At 40.3% G+C, this 15,293-nt stretch overlaps 1 protein-coding gene across 4 annotated transcripts in view; it reads left to right on the top strand.

Moving 5' to 3' along the window:
• TRPA1 (transient receptor potential cation channel subfamily A member 1) overlaps positions 1 to 15,293 on the top strand; it is a 321,861-nt gene that overhangs the window by 293,139 nt on the left and 13,429 nt on the right. For all 4 annotated transcript variants that reach the window (XM_073631793.1, XM_073631794.1, XM_073631792.1 and 1 more), the window contains 5 exons: positions 2,851 to 3,026; positions 4,414 to 4,543; positions 6,987 to 7,169; positions 12,773 to 12,841; positions 14,610 to 14,729. In XM_073631793.1, coding sequence (XP_073487894.1) covers positions 2,851 to 3,026; positions 4,414 to 4,543; positions 6,987 to 7,169; positions 12,773 to 12,841; positions 14,610 to 14,729 — 678 coding nt within the window. The remainder of the gene's footprint in view (positions 1 to 2,850; positions 3,027 to 4,413; positions 4,544 to 6,986; positions 7,170 to 12,772; positions 12,842 to 14,609; positions 14,730 to 15,293) is intronic.

Raw genomic sequence — 15,293 nt, 5'->3', positions numbered from 1 at the left:
CTGTTAAGGAACAGGCACACATCTGTGTAGCTGACCAAATAATTACATTTTAATTTCATTAAAAAAAATGTTTCTCTATCAAAAACGAAAAACAATTTAACATGGAATTGTGATGGCAGTTATAATGCCTGTTGCTTATGTGAATAAAGGAAAAGATTATCACTACACCAAGGTTAGCTGGTGAATGTATGATGGTGCCACCCACCAGTTCACCGCAGCTCCTTGCCTGTTAACAAGCCTATAAAGTGCCTGTAAGTCTGACAGAGTGTCTAATCCTTCCCTGCTCTAATCAAATTAGAAAAAAGATTTCAGCTATGCATACACTTTAAGCTCCAAGTGGTTCCAAAGTCTCAAGGTTTTTTTACCTTAATGTATTGAATGCATTAAGGTAAAAAACCTTCTGGGTGCAGCTCCCCTCCCCCCCGCGAGTCCCCCTTTATATTTACCTGAGCCCCATCTCAATCTAGCGATGTGCTTAAGAGCAGAGACTCTCCCGGGTCTCTCTCCTCATTGGCTCACACAGCAGTGGGAGCCATTGGCTCCTGCTGCTATAAATCACAGCCAGTGAGCCGATAAGGATAGAGTGATAGGTGGGGGCCAAGCCACACTCTGTGTGTGTGAATGGATATTGTGAATGGACAATGTCCATTCACAGGAAAGCGGCTCAGGAGTGAGCCTACTTGAGTGCCACCATAGCAAGAGGCTTGCTATTGGGAGCACTTGGCAGGGGGGAGGAGCCAGGACCACAGATGGGGGACCAAGAAGAGCATTGCACAGAGCAGGTAAATATAATATGTTTGTTGTTTTTTTTTTTTGTTTTTTTTATTCTTTCTTTTAGTATCACTTTAATGTGATTGTAAACCTGTAAAACATGTCATACTTGCCTGCTCTGTGCACAGAGCAGCATCGATCCTTCTAGGGTCCTCACTGGTGCTCCTGGCTCCACCTGTTTGGCAAGTGCCCCCATAGGAAGTGGTTTCCCATGGGAACACTTCTGCGAGATCAATCCCAAGCTGCACTACCTGCATCTATAGACACAGACAGCGCTACTTGGCCCCATCCCCCCACTCCTTCATCACAGAATTTGATTAATAGCAGAGGGAGAGAGAGGAGAACTCTTGTGCACAGTGCTGTTTTGAGATCACGCTCAGGTAAGTATAAGGAGGGGCTGGAGGGGGACACTGAGATTTTTTGTAGAGAATGCATTAAGGTAAAAAAACGTAAGCCTATACACCCAGGCAGTGGAGGCCCATCCATTAAGGGTGCTGCCCCACCTATCCATGCGTCCGTCCCCCTAATCTACATGCGGGGCGCCGGATGCATGGATTGCAATGGGAGGTTTTGTTTTTTAAGCATGTGATTAGAGCCAAAGGCTCTAATAGGCTTCAAAAAAGGGTGGGCTCAGGGCGCAGAGCACTGCGCCCTGAGCCCACCCAGTTGTGTGACAACAGCGAATGAATATTCGCTATTGTCACACTGATTCTCCTCCCGGCCAATCAGGAAGCAGTTCGTGAGACCCGTTTCCCGTTTGGCTGAAAGGAGAGGTGATCTTATTGGCGGCCTAGTAGGAGGAGGAGAGAGGAGATGCAGAGGAAGCCGTGCACTGTGAAGTCGAGTAAGGAGGAGACTTCACGGCGGCCGGAGGACCATTGGACCTAGATGGGGTAAGTGTGGGGCCCGACCAACCGCCAGGGGGGCTGGAGGGGTGGCGTCGGATGGACAGATTGCTGCCACCCCCCCTAAAAAAAAATATATCACCAGCCGCCACTGCACCCAGGTCAAGACCTCATGCATTAAGTTTTCTTTATGGTAAATGCTCATTTGGCTAGGAAAAGATAAGTAAAAACATTCACCTTTTTCCTTTTACCTTATACCGTATTCCCCTGACAGCCGGTGCTCTCCTCTGCTGTTCGACACACTGGAATTCAGACAAGCCTTTGTCACCATCATGTACAATGCATGGTTCTGCGTTGTAAGTGATGATAACAAAGAGTAGCAACCAATAGGAGGGTAAGAGGCTTAGGGAGATCAGTCTCATAGAGAGGAGGAATCCTGAGAAAACAAAGTAAGTTTTCCACCTTATTCCCAAACCCTCTAGCCAAACAAACATTTAACCCGTGGCCGCCCCCTTTGTTCTTCTTCAGTTATTTTGTATTAAAATTTCAGTACAAATACAAAAGAAAGAAAAAGAAGACATTAAGGCCTCAAGACATGTTCTTGAATAACAAAAATACAGTATTCACCACAGTACAGAGTGTATCATGACTACAAAATACAAATCACATTGGTTAAGAATGTGTCAGTTCCATGTTTATTCAGGCTAGAGGGAGACTAAAAAGGGAATCTTCCATGAGGTAAGCTGTTCTTTGGTCCATTGAGAGAATTGGAAACAATGGTAATGGAGTAACAGTTAGCAGAGCAATAGAACAAAAGATAGTAAAAGCTGTCAGGATTTGTGTCAGGATCAACATTTGTTTATTTACTTATTGATTTACTTATTGAACAGATATAACAAAAAAATGAATGGTATATTTAACAGATCAAATGGAAAAATAAGGTTTATATACACTTTAACTACCCTGAAATGTGTTCTGGATGCTCCAGGGATCTAGAAATCAGATGCATATGGTATGAAAAATTCTGGTTTTAAATGATTATTGCTCAAACCTTTCCCAAATTTGTGACCTTCTCATAATTGTATGGCAGGGATTGTGGTAGAGTCTGTAGGAGGTGAATAAAGGTATAGTCTTTCAGATGTTTGAAGTTTCATGGGGCATGCACAATAAAGCATAAAATCTGTCTATAACAAATACATACTAACTGAGGTTATATTTGTCCTTTATGATTTAGAAACTCAGCTATCTAATGGACAGCAGTAATGCTGTAGACTGGACAATACATATTTCAAGCATCATCTTTGTATCATCTATATGTACGATGTCTACCCATGTAGAATTCTGGCAATGGCAAGCTGGAGCGGTTGCAGTATTTGCATCTTGGGTCAACTTTCTAATTTATCTGCAGAGGTAAAATTATTATTATTATTATACACGACTTATATAGCGCCAACAGTTACGCAGCGCTTTACAGTGTAGAGGGGGGACAGCACAATTACAGTACAGTTCAATACAGAAGGGACAGGAGGGCCCTGCTCATAGAGCTTATATTCTAAAGGGGAGGGGGTGGTGGTACAAAAGGTAATAGATACGGGAAATTATTTGGTGAGGTTGTTAGGTGGGTGTGGGATAGGCTTAAATAAGGTAAAATACATTTGAACAGCATGCACTATAATTCCTTTGAGATTTACAGTATACTGTGCTTTATGGAATAAATCCAATGATATAGCTTAGCTTGTACACCAGAAATAAGTGTCCCAATTCATTAAGTTCCTATTTCTATGGGACGTATAAGTTGAAGGATCTACAACTCACACATAGACATTACAAGCCTCACCGGATCTAATTAGGTTTGATGACAAATATACTGTGTATAGGTACCTTTTAATAATGTTCTTAAAGTATAACTAAAGACAAAACCTTTTTTTTTAAGTTTTCGATAGAGTGGAGAGGGATTAGAATGCTCCGTTTTTATTGCTGTCTGTGCCCTCGTTTAGGAGACTCACCCTCTCTATTTGTCTTGTTTACCACTATCATTGAAAGTAAAAGAAAATCCCAAATGTTGGGTTGTCCCCGCAAAAGTAATAACGGGGAAATCTCCAATGGGAACACTATTTCTGGTGACCTGGGGGTCCCCAAGGAATTCCCTTAATTTGCAGGAATTTCCCGAGCCAAATCGTCAACTGGCTTCGGGTGCAGGCGCCAGCATCGTAAGTAAGGCAAACTGGCAGTAAAGCCTACTGCGCATGTGCAAATCATGTTGCGCTTTCTGAATGGTCCTGCCATCTTCTGAGACCTGTGTGTGTCTCAGAAGTCAGCGGGGAGGGAGCAGGGGCCAGAAATGTCATAGATCGGCGATCTTACCAGAAAGTGGGAGGGGATACCTGTCAAAACCTGGTACCCACTCCCTCCTCCCCCTCAAAAAGTGCCAAATGTGGCAGTGGAGTGGGGGGAGGGTGCGAACAAGCTGAGCTTCCCCTTTTGGATGGAGCTCTGCTTTAAGGAGTAGAAACAGACAAAAAATTATCATGTTTCCCTTTGTCAGTCTCCTGCCATTTGCATATGATGACAGTACTGGAGAAGAACCTCTAATTCTCTTAGCAAATATAGCTGTAAAGTGATAGCAAGAGGTTATATGAACCATCTCATCCCCTTAAATATTTGATAAAATAAATGGAAGTGTGGAATAATGGGGCGCCATAAGGCTCAGGTAGCCATACTTTGGCTCTAAAGAGGCTAAGAAAGTACCTGTGCAATAACTGTACTTAACAGTGTGTACCTATTTTATTCACTTCAGGTTTGAAACATGTGGAATCTATATTGTGATGTTTTGGGAGATTCTGAGAACATTAATACGAATTGTTGTCCTCTTTTTTTTCTTGATCTTGGCATTTGGACTAAGTTTCTTTGTACTCCTCTACCCCCAGGTTTGTAGGATTTTGAATGTATAAATATGTGTGTACGTTTGCTGTGGTTTAATATTATACTTAGGGATCTACTTGTCAGAATTTATGATAAGAGTGCCGTTTTAGGTTTTACTTTTACTTTTTCTTAATAAACAGAATTCTTTTGTAATGTAATTTCTGCTCCAAAGGTTTGGTGACAATAGGCGCTGTGGTTGTGAATTAAATAAATTACCATATAGACCAATAAGTGAACAATTGCAATGGTATATGAAAATGCGAACATATATGTGAACCACAATGATTCTAAAAAAGGGTCCATATTCTTCAGGGAATATTTCAAACAGAAACTTGATTGTTCAATCAAAATGTGCTGTTATCCTTCACCGTTTGTAAACATCCATCAACACCCAACGTGTTCATATAAAATATCTGCTCACCAGACCGCCATGACCTCTTTAACCAAAAAGAAGGTCACAATACGCTTCTCAAGCAGGTGGCTTAACGGACAAATTACTGAAGTTTGAAGTTATAACTTCCATCCAGTAATTTCACAGTAAATAGATAAAACATAAATTATTATGTTATAACAAGCATAATAATATATGATTTAGCTTGATTAAAACAGTACCTTTTCAACAGCAGCAGATTCTCATTCTCCCTCTTAACTGTGTGAGTAAAAACATGGGATTGTGGGTAAATCTTATACCCATAAACTCATGTTTTTTCCTTGTAAGTAGGAGGACTGGGCTGGAAGGGAGCAATTGTCTTTTAGACACATGCCCCTTCTATGACACTGCAGTGAGAGGCTTACTTCCACTGCAGCATTTTTATTGGACAGCTTGGGCCAATGGTACTTTACCATTGGTCCAAGTCTCCAAGCTATCCACTGAGCTCAGTGCTTCTGGCAAGAAGTGAGGAGAGGCACTGTGAGCTCAAACTCTCAGTCTGCTGCGAACAGAGTGTGCCAGCTTTTATTTAAACTGGCCACTATTTAAACTGGCCACTCTGTATATAGCTTCTGACAGGCTGCGCAAGGAGACCCAAAAGGTCGTATGAGCCCCAAATTTTGACCAGTGGTGGGGTAGGACTTCAGCTGCCTACTCCCAAAAATTTCTCTGTGACACCCAGTCGCCGAGCTATGGCCCTCAAAGCTCGATATTTTTTTTGGGGGGGGGGGGTCTTTTAGAGTGTTTCTGCTTGTCACACACTTTTTTTTTAGAATGGAGTGTGGTGCGTTTTTAACTTTTTTTACTTTGCTTTTTGTGCATTTGCAGTGTGTTTCTGCAAGGCAAAGCATTCATTTCCGGTGCAGTTTGCCATGCATTCGGAAATGCACAAATGTGAATGGAGCCTCATTGTTCTTGTGTAAACACACCAGTTTCACTTTCAGACCCCATTCACACCTAGAATTGTGGGAGCACACGTTTTTTTGATTGTTTTTCCTGTGATGCACATAGGGCAGCCCATTGATTTCAATGGGCTGTCCTACACATGGCAAAGTGGCTCATGAGACATTTTGGCATGTTGCGAAATGCACTTTTTTTACTGTGCGTTTTGCTGCATTTGTCACCCGTTATTTCATGTGGCAAAATGTGTGTTTGCTGTGCCGTTAACAATTAAAGTATAACTGGTTAATTTTAGGTGTATTAAGATATACACTATATAATCTGATTGTACAGTCTCTGTATAGTCTCCTTTAGATTTACCAAACCTATGGACTAGGAGGACCCACCTATCTATCCATTCACTCTGTATCCAATCAGGCAGGCCCTAGTACTACCTCAGGGGTACCCAACCCGCGAGCCGCATATAACTCCAGAGAGTTTAGCATGCAGACATAGCAAACATAGCAGCTGCGGCAACCTACATTGACAAGCCAGGCAAATGCACGCGTGAAGGGATGCCAGGGATACTGTGCAAACATAGTTGATGGGTGAAGGGTGTGTGCTAATTAGGACAGCTGGTAAACTCCTTCCTGTGTCTTACTGGTTTCTCGGTCCCAAATCTACATACCAGGAATGGTACAAAGGGGAGCTGGAAATTAGAAAAAAAAAAGGTGAACTTAGCCATAAAGCAGGTGATTTCACCTCATTGCTGGTATAATTGGTGGTATCCTTATTTTCAAAATTAGTTTGAGTCTTGGGAAGGCCAGTATGTTCTTAGGATTCTGGCAGCTATGAGAGTGGCAATTTGCACTGCACAGAGCTTTGTGAAAAGGCTGCAGAACTAGCAAAAGATTATCAAATCCACTAATAATGGATGGTATAAACATGGATAGAAATAAATTATGTAAACTTTCAGAATTGTTGCATTGTTTCTTGACATCTCTTTGATTTCCTTGTTTTCCTGGGTTCCTGTTTATATTTTTTATGTCAAAATCTTAAGCTCAAAACAATAAAACATTTTTTTTTTCTATTACAAAACAAGATTTTATGGCCTAATTCTGTTGTTCTCTCTTTTTTAGACACCATTCAGCAATCCTTTATTAGCCCTGATGCAGACGTTTACCATGATGCTTGGAGATATTAACTATCATGATGGGTTCCTTGTTCCGTTCCTTAGCAACCAAATAGAAAATCCAGTTTTCACCTTCCTCCATCTGATTATTTTCACATTGTTAATTCCGATCCTATTGATGAACCTGCTTGTAAGTGACTTGTGATGATAATTACATAAGTGAGAATGTGAAAGCTAAAAAAATAACTCCTGCACAATCAGCAATCATAGTTACAATATTTATATATAAGCTGTTGCTTGCACTGACATGTTTGCACACCCTTAATAAGTATTTATCAATAAAATGCAGTGCAAATTCACTGTGCATAAATGTACATTCACCTTATAGTAATACATATCCCAAATATTAGTGAAAAATAAAAAATATTCAAAATAAACAATATGAGATAACATGCTGGAAATTATACACTTTCCAAAATAGTATGAATAGATATTTAAAAAGATAAAACATGTAAAAGATTAAAACTTCACTCACATCATAATGTGCACTAAAATCCGGTGCACCGCAGAATAAAATGATATGCCTTTGCTTCCTTAAGACCCCTTTCACACTGAGGCAGTTTTCAGGCGTTTTAGCGCTAGAAACAGTGCCTGTAAAGTGCTTGAAAAATGCCTCCCATACTGCCCGAATGTGAAAGCCAAAAAGCTTTCACACTGGTGCGGTGCGCTTGCGGGATGTTAGAAAAAGTCCTGCAAGCAGCATCTTTGGGGCAGTTTGGGAGTGCTGTATACACCTCTCCTCCACCGCCCCTGCCCATTGCAATGAATGGGCAGAGCTTCCGAAGTGCCTGAAAAGCAATTCGTAAGCTCCGTAACACGTAACACGGGCGTTTTTAAGCCCCTTTTTGGCAGCTATTGGGGGTTAAAAGCGCCCCGCTCGTGGCCCGAAAAGCGCCGCTTAAACAACTGTAAAGTGCCACGCAAAAAAGGCGCCGCTTTACCGCTAATGCACGGGCAGCCCCAGTGTGAAAGGGGTCTAAGAGGTTACAAGCACACGACAGCTTCACTCTTACAAATTTTTGCCTTACTTCCTGTTACAACTTAATGACCTCACTGTTAGTACAACTTTTCCAAAATTTACAGTTCTCCTAGGTTTACAAGAAAAGTTGAGTAATAGGCAAAACTGGATGCTTAAAGGAGAAGTACAGCCAAAGCACATTTGGCTGTACTTCTCCTGTGAATTACAGGAGTGCAGTTCGTTCTGCACTCCTGTGACCCATTTTCAGCAGACAGCGGGCTGAAGCTCGCTCTCAGCATACATCACAAAGCCGGTCTGAGCTTGGGCAAAATTGTGACAATGGAGTCAGGATCCACTCAAATGCCTGGACCAGCACCCCGCTCAGCCTTTTGGAGTCAGGATCCACTCAAATGCCTGCCCCCTCCACAGCCCAGTGCTCCAGTGAGCACAGGGGGGGGGGGGCAGAGCAGAAAGCTGCTGACTGACAGTCATCAGCTCTCTGCTTGCGGAGCTCTGAGAACCGAGCGATCGGCGGTGTTCAATCGCTCGGTTCTCAGTGTTAGAGGCGCTGAGGGAAAGATGGAGCATTGGACCAATGCTGCATCCACAGAGGTAAGTATGATTATAAAAAAAGCATACATCTCTTTTAAGGGCCTGTATTGCAATTACAGAAAAGACAGATAAAAAATATGGTTTAAGGACTCATACACATTTGGAAAAAAAAAACACCTCTTTTACAGGCTTTAGACTTTTTTTTCAGCCTATAAAAGCACCTTTATGTTAGCCTATGGGGGGGGGGGGTTTACTAAAACTGGAGCACTCAGAACCTGGTGCAGCTGTGCATAGTAACAATCAGCTTCTAACTTCAGCTTGTTCGGTTAAGCTTTGACAATAAAACCTAGAAGCTGATTGGTTTCTATGCAGAGCTGCACCAGATTTTGCACTCTCCAGTTTTAGTAAATCTCCCCCTATGTGTTCATGCACACATAGACGTTTATAGGAGTGTTAGAAGAGGAACATATACAGGCTGAAAAAATAAACCCTTTACCAGTAAGTTTAGAAGAGGAGCTTTTGGGCAGAAAAAATGATGCACCTAATTGTGTTTAAACATGCCTAAACCCTTTGGAATACTTAATTAGATTGCAATGCCCTTAGGTAGCAATCAGACACCTACAATAATAGTGTGCCACATCCTAGATAATCTGAAATAGTGGGAGAATAGGAATAATGGACTTTGAAGGCACATATAAAATTAATAAACTTTAATAGTCTACATTAAAAAATCACAGTTTGTTACAGACAAAATATCGTAATAAAAAATAAGTAGGATTCAATGTGGTTCCCCTGAAGATACAATGAGATATACTTCCTGTGTGACAATGCTTAAAATATATGCCCACACATGTATGCTCCTCTCAGAGTAGATTCCACATGTCCTCCTAGATAACACAATTCTGCTCTACATGTTTCACAACCTGAACCGTCGCTTCTTCAGGAGCTTGAATATTTCTATTCAAAAAAACATACTTTAATTAGAATACATAGTACAACACCAAGGAGATACAGTATCTCACAAAAGTGAGTACACTCCTCACATTTTTGTAAATATTTTATTATATCTTTTAATGTGACAACACTGAAGAAATTACACTTTGCTACAATGTTAAGTAATGAGGGTACAGTTTGTATAACAGTGTAAATTTGCGATCCCCTCAAAATAAATCAACAACCAGCCATTAATGTCTAAACTGCTGACAACAAATGTGAGTACACCCCTAAGTGAAAATGTCCAAATTGGGCCCAATTAGCCATTTTCCCTCCACAGTGTCATGTCACTTGTTAGTGTTACAAGGTCATAGGTGTGAATGTGAAAGTGTTAAATTTGGTGTTATCACTCTCACTCTCTCATACTGGTCACTGGAAGTTCAACATGGCACCTCATGGCAAAGAACTCTCTGAGGATCTGAAAAAAAGAATTGTTGCTCTACATAAAGGTGGCCTAGGCCAGTGATGGCGAACCTTGGCACCCCAGATGTTTTGGAACTACATTTCCCATGATGTTATGGCACCCCTGGCCTAGGCTATAAGAAGATTGCCAAGACCCTGAAAATGAGCTGCAGCACGGTGGCCCAGACCATCCAGCGATTCAACTGGACAGGTTCCACTCAGAACAGGCCTCGCCATGGTTGACCAAAGAAGTTGAGTGCACTTGCTCAGCGTCATATACAGAAGTTTTCTTTGGGAAATAGACGTATGAGTGCTGCCAGCATTGCTGCAGAGGTTGAAGGGGTGGGGGGTCATACTGTCAGTGCTCAGACCATACGCCGCACACTACATCAAATTGGTCTGCATGGCTGTCGTCCCAGAAGGAAACCCCTTCTAAAGAAGATGCACAAGAAAACAGTTTGCTGAAGACAAGCAGACTAAGGACATGGATTACTGGAACCATGTCCCGTGGTCTGATGAGACCAAGATAAACTTATTTGGTTCAGATGGTGTGAAGAGTGTGTGGTGGCAACAAGGTGAGGAGTACAAAGACAAGTGTGTCTTGCCTACAGTCAAGCATGGGTGGGAGTGTCATGGTCTGGGGCTGCTGCCGGCACTGGGGAGCTATAGTTTATTGAGGGAACCCCAAACCCCAAACACACCTCCAAGATGACCACTACCTTGCTTATAAAGCTGAGGGTTAAGGTGATGTACTGCCCAAGCATGTCTCCAGACCTAAACCCTATTGAGCATCTGTGGGGCATCCTCAAAGGGAAGGTGGAGAAGCACAAGGTCTCTAACATCCACCAGCTCCGTGATGTCATCATGGAGGAGTGGAAGAGGACTCCAGTGGCATCCTGTGAAGCTCTGGTGAACTTCATGCCCAAGAGGGTTACGGCAGTGCTGCAAAATAGTAGTGGCCACACCAAATATTGACACTTTGGGCTTTGAACATTTCTACTTAGGGGTGTACTCACTTTTGTTGCCAGCAGTTTAGACAATAATGGCTGTGTGTTGAGTTATTTTGAGAGGACAGCAAATTTACACTGTTATACAAGCTATACACTCACTACTTTACATTGTAGCAAAGTGTCATTTCTTCAGTGTTGTCCCATGAAAAGGTATAATAAAATATTTACAAAAATGTGAGGGGTGTACTCACTTTTGTGAGATACTGTGTATATATACATATATGTAGACATCTTCACTTATACAGTAAGTGTTTTCAATAAAAATCAGTACTCACTTGCGCCAGAAACACCAAACCACAGTATCAACCCCCAAGAAACCACCAGAGCCCTTGATGCACAGAGAGCAGCCGTGAATTAGCACATTGGTCAGGATGTGGGGACATGCAAGGTAGCAAAAACTATAAAATGTATACACAATAAGTAATCCAGAATGTGTTTACTTATATATATATATAAATATATAAATATTTAAATGAGTAACCCTTCCCATTACTCACGTAGCAATATAAAACTAACAGACATCCATATGGATTATATGGATTTCTTAGACATCTATAAGGAAAAAACAGACATTTTCCAAAATTATCTAGAAAGTAAATATTGGATAATGCCCCTGACAGGGGACATATAATATGGAAAAGAAATGTTGAAATACCTTGATCCAAGAAAGTAGGCTGAGTATCAATAGTGCATTGGTAAACACATTCTATTCAAAGAAACATACTTTAACTAGAATACATAGTACAACTACAAGGATATACTGTATATCCTTTTTGTTGTACTATATATTTTAATTAAAGTATGTTTCTTTGAATAGAAATATTCAAGCTCCTTTAGAAGTGACGGTTCAGGTCGCGAAACATGTAGAGCACAATTGTTTTATCTAGGAGGACATGTGGAATCTACTCTGAGAGGAGCATACATGTGTGGGCATATTTCAAACATTGTCACACAGGAAGTATATCTCACTATATCCTCAGGGGAACCACATTGAGTCCTACTTATTTTTTATTATGATATTTTGTCTGTAACATTCTGTGATTTATTTAATGTAGATTATTAAATTGTATTACTTTTATATATGCCTTCAAAGTCCATTATTCCTATTCTCCCACTATTTCAGATGCCTAAACCCCAGACACATTTTGCGCTTGAGCATTCATTCATTCCAACTTCCAGAATCAATAAATTTATATTCTGGCCAATGGAATCCATAAACGTTGAAATGCTTGACAAGCCTAAACACGCATACAATCCGTGGCTTTAGGTACATTTTTAGGATACTTTTCCTGCCAAGAGTAAAAGCCATTTAGAGGAGAAAATCAAACTCCCAGTGTTCATGTGGCCTAAAAAGTGTTATTTTACTGTAATATATTACACTATCATATTTTTTGGAAAGAAAAGAAAAATACCACTGAGATACCCATTATTAGAAATAAGGAAAGAGATTACATTGATCGTATTTAGCAAATTTAAAAATCATCGTATTGAAAATGTAAACAGAATCATAAGTCAATGAAACAAGAAAAGCCACTCCAGGTGAGTGAGTCTCTGGTAAATTCCCACACACACTAGTCAGGTGCTAGCCCAACTCGCATGCTGTGTAACATAAGGAAATTATTCCGGACGGCTGCACTTCCAAGAATCCTTTTATTGAAGCTTCATATGACAAGTGGTTGACAGATGGAGCAGGGGACAAAAAGGTAGACATTACCAGAATCATGAGTCACTTGTTGAACCAACTACATTCCAAAATAATTGATTGTTTTTATATGCAAATGCACAATTTCTTCAATGTTGTTTTCATGTACACTACAGATTGGTCTGGCTGTTGGTGATATTGCAGAAGTACAAAGAAATGCAGCACTTAAAAGGATTGCAATGCAGGTAAACTCTTTCTCTGTGTAACCTTTTTTGTTGTAGAAAGGACAAAGTCTCAGGGGCATATTTTTTATACTCCATTCTCAGAGAGCAACCAACTTTCCCCTCCAAGAACCATCAGTACTAAATACTAGACACATAAGCCAGTGCCCCATAGGTAGAAGGTCTGTTATTATAATGAGGAAGGTAGGCCATGAAAATACCAATCTTTATGGTCAACAGCATTGGGTTGGTGTTTCAAAATTAAGGGTCCCTTCCAAAAAATGTTATAAGCTGCCCCATAAGCTTAAATATACATATATTGATGTTGATTTACTAAAGGCAAATAGGCTGTTCACTTTTCAAGGGAAGTTGCATTTTGCAAGAGAATTTTCCCCAGATCTTAGTGAATGAGGTGAAGCTCTGCTGACAGCCATCATCCAACCATGTGCAAGCAAAATGCATTTTTTTAATGTCCTGGTATTCTTTGCAAAGTGAAATGTCACCACATTCCCTGAGCTCTGGAAAAATTCCCTTGCCAAGTGTAACTTCCCTTGCAAAGTAAACAGCCTTTAGTACATCACCCCTATATCTTTAGCAAAATACATGATTAATTTAAGTTTTAAAAGAGTACCCCTTTTCTTTACTTGAATAACATGATTGTTTCTCTCAAGCTTCTCTTGTGACCAAAAGCCAAAGCAGCCTTGGTCATATGGTCTCTGGCTACTACTTTGGGTTTTTCCTATTGCAGACATTTTGGAGTTTAAGTGATACCCTTTATTGGCTAACGTAAGTTATTAAAGATGCAAGCTTTTGGGATAACTTAGATCCCATCTTCAGGCTTTATATCTTTCTGAAAAATGGTTCCCAAACCAACATATTTATACAAAAGATTATAAGGAAGAACAATGGCATAAACAGCATTGACGGTGCTGTTAATGGTTGCTAAGGATGTGGTGGGTGGAGGCATCTACTGCATTCTCGGCAACCACTGATATCACACATGCCTGGGTATCCCTGGCCACGTTAGCAAAGTGGCATGAATATGGGCTGACATAATTTCCCAAATATGACCATGGCCATATTTGGGGAATAATGTCACCACTATTTCTGCGCCATATCTTATATTACCTATAGCAGCTTGAGGAGATGTCATTCAGCAAGTTATCGTCATCATGTTAGGGTCATCAGGTTTTTTTTTTATGGATGCCATTTATTGTGATTGATAAGGATCTACATAACTGGACAATGTGATTGAAGATGGAAGTTTTTTATTTGCTGTTTATTTTTTGTAATACTTTATGCTAAACTTTTTGTTAAACTTAAAGAGGCCTTTCAGATTCTGATAAGCTGCACAACCCCACAACCCTGACTAAGTGGTTAAGGCCCTTGTCCTCATAAACATGGGGACAAGGTGCTTTTATAGGGGTATTTCCCTGAGCAAGGTACTCCCTATGTTAAGAGCATGTGGCCTCCCCCTTTCCTGGTTAGCCTGGCTGCATGCACAGATTAAGGTTCTGGTATGGATTTTTGAGGGTTACCCCATGCATTTTGTTTGCATGGGGTTTTCCCTTAAAATCCATACCGGATCCAAAGGATATTTTTTGCACTTTTTTTTTTTAGCAAGAAACAGAGCTTACATAGTAGCAAAGTTAATACACATTAACAATAATTTTTACATTAAACAAATGACTTTATTATATACCATAGGTCTAAATCTTTATTTCCTTTGTGGCATTTTAACATGCATGATTTTGAATTTGTCATAGTATTTTGGATGTATTTATGTATATAGGTGAGCCTGCACACAAATCTAGAGAAAAAGCTGCCATACTGGTTTCTGAAGAGGGTAGATGAAAGCAATTGCATTGTGTATCCCAATCTTCCAAGAATCTGGGGACATGCTGTGCATTCAGTAAGTAGTCCAGTGTTCAGTTTAGGTTTTCTGACATGGGGTAAAGTACACGCTAACAATGGTTGCATATTGAAGTATTAACCATTTCATCTTTCATACCTGTATACTCCCTCTTATGGACCAGAGCAGTTTTTGCCTTTTTGCTATGGGCCTGTTTATTCAGTGGTAGTGTTGTCGTTACTTAAGGCTGGCCATGCATGTTCAATTCCCTTGTACAATTTTCCTTTAGATTTACCAAAAACCATATAATATGAGGTCAAAACTAAACAACTTTCAATTGTATCCAATTAGGCAGGCCCTTGCACTACATAGTTTAAGGTAAATCTAAAGGAAAATTGAACATGTATGGGCAGCCTAAGTTAATGAAGTTACATATATTTTTTCAGGGCAAACATAGCTTCTCCTGGTGATATTGTCTTGTATAATTTTATTTTCTATGTAATCCATAAACAAAAATGTAGCAAAGCTAAAAATAAAACCTTTTTTTTTTTGCTTCAACTAGTGTTAGTTTTAAAAAGATAGTGTTGCTGTAATTAAAAGGTATTTTTTTTAGTAAGTTTGTTC

This window comes from Aquarana catesbeiana, linkage group LG05 (genome assembly GCF_042186555.1).
Source record: "Aquarana catesbeiana isolate 2022-GZ linkage group LG05, ASM4218655v1, whole genome shotgun sequence".
NCBI lineage: Eukaryota > Metazoa > Chordata > Amphibia > Anura > Ranidae > Aquarana > Aquarana catesbeiana.
This window is presented reverse-complemented; position numbering and strand designations above follow the sequence as displayed.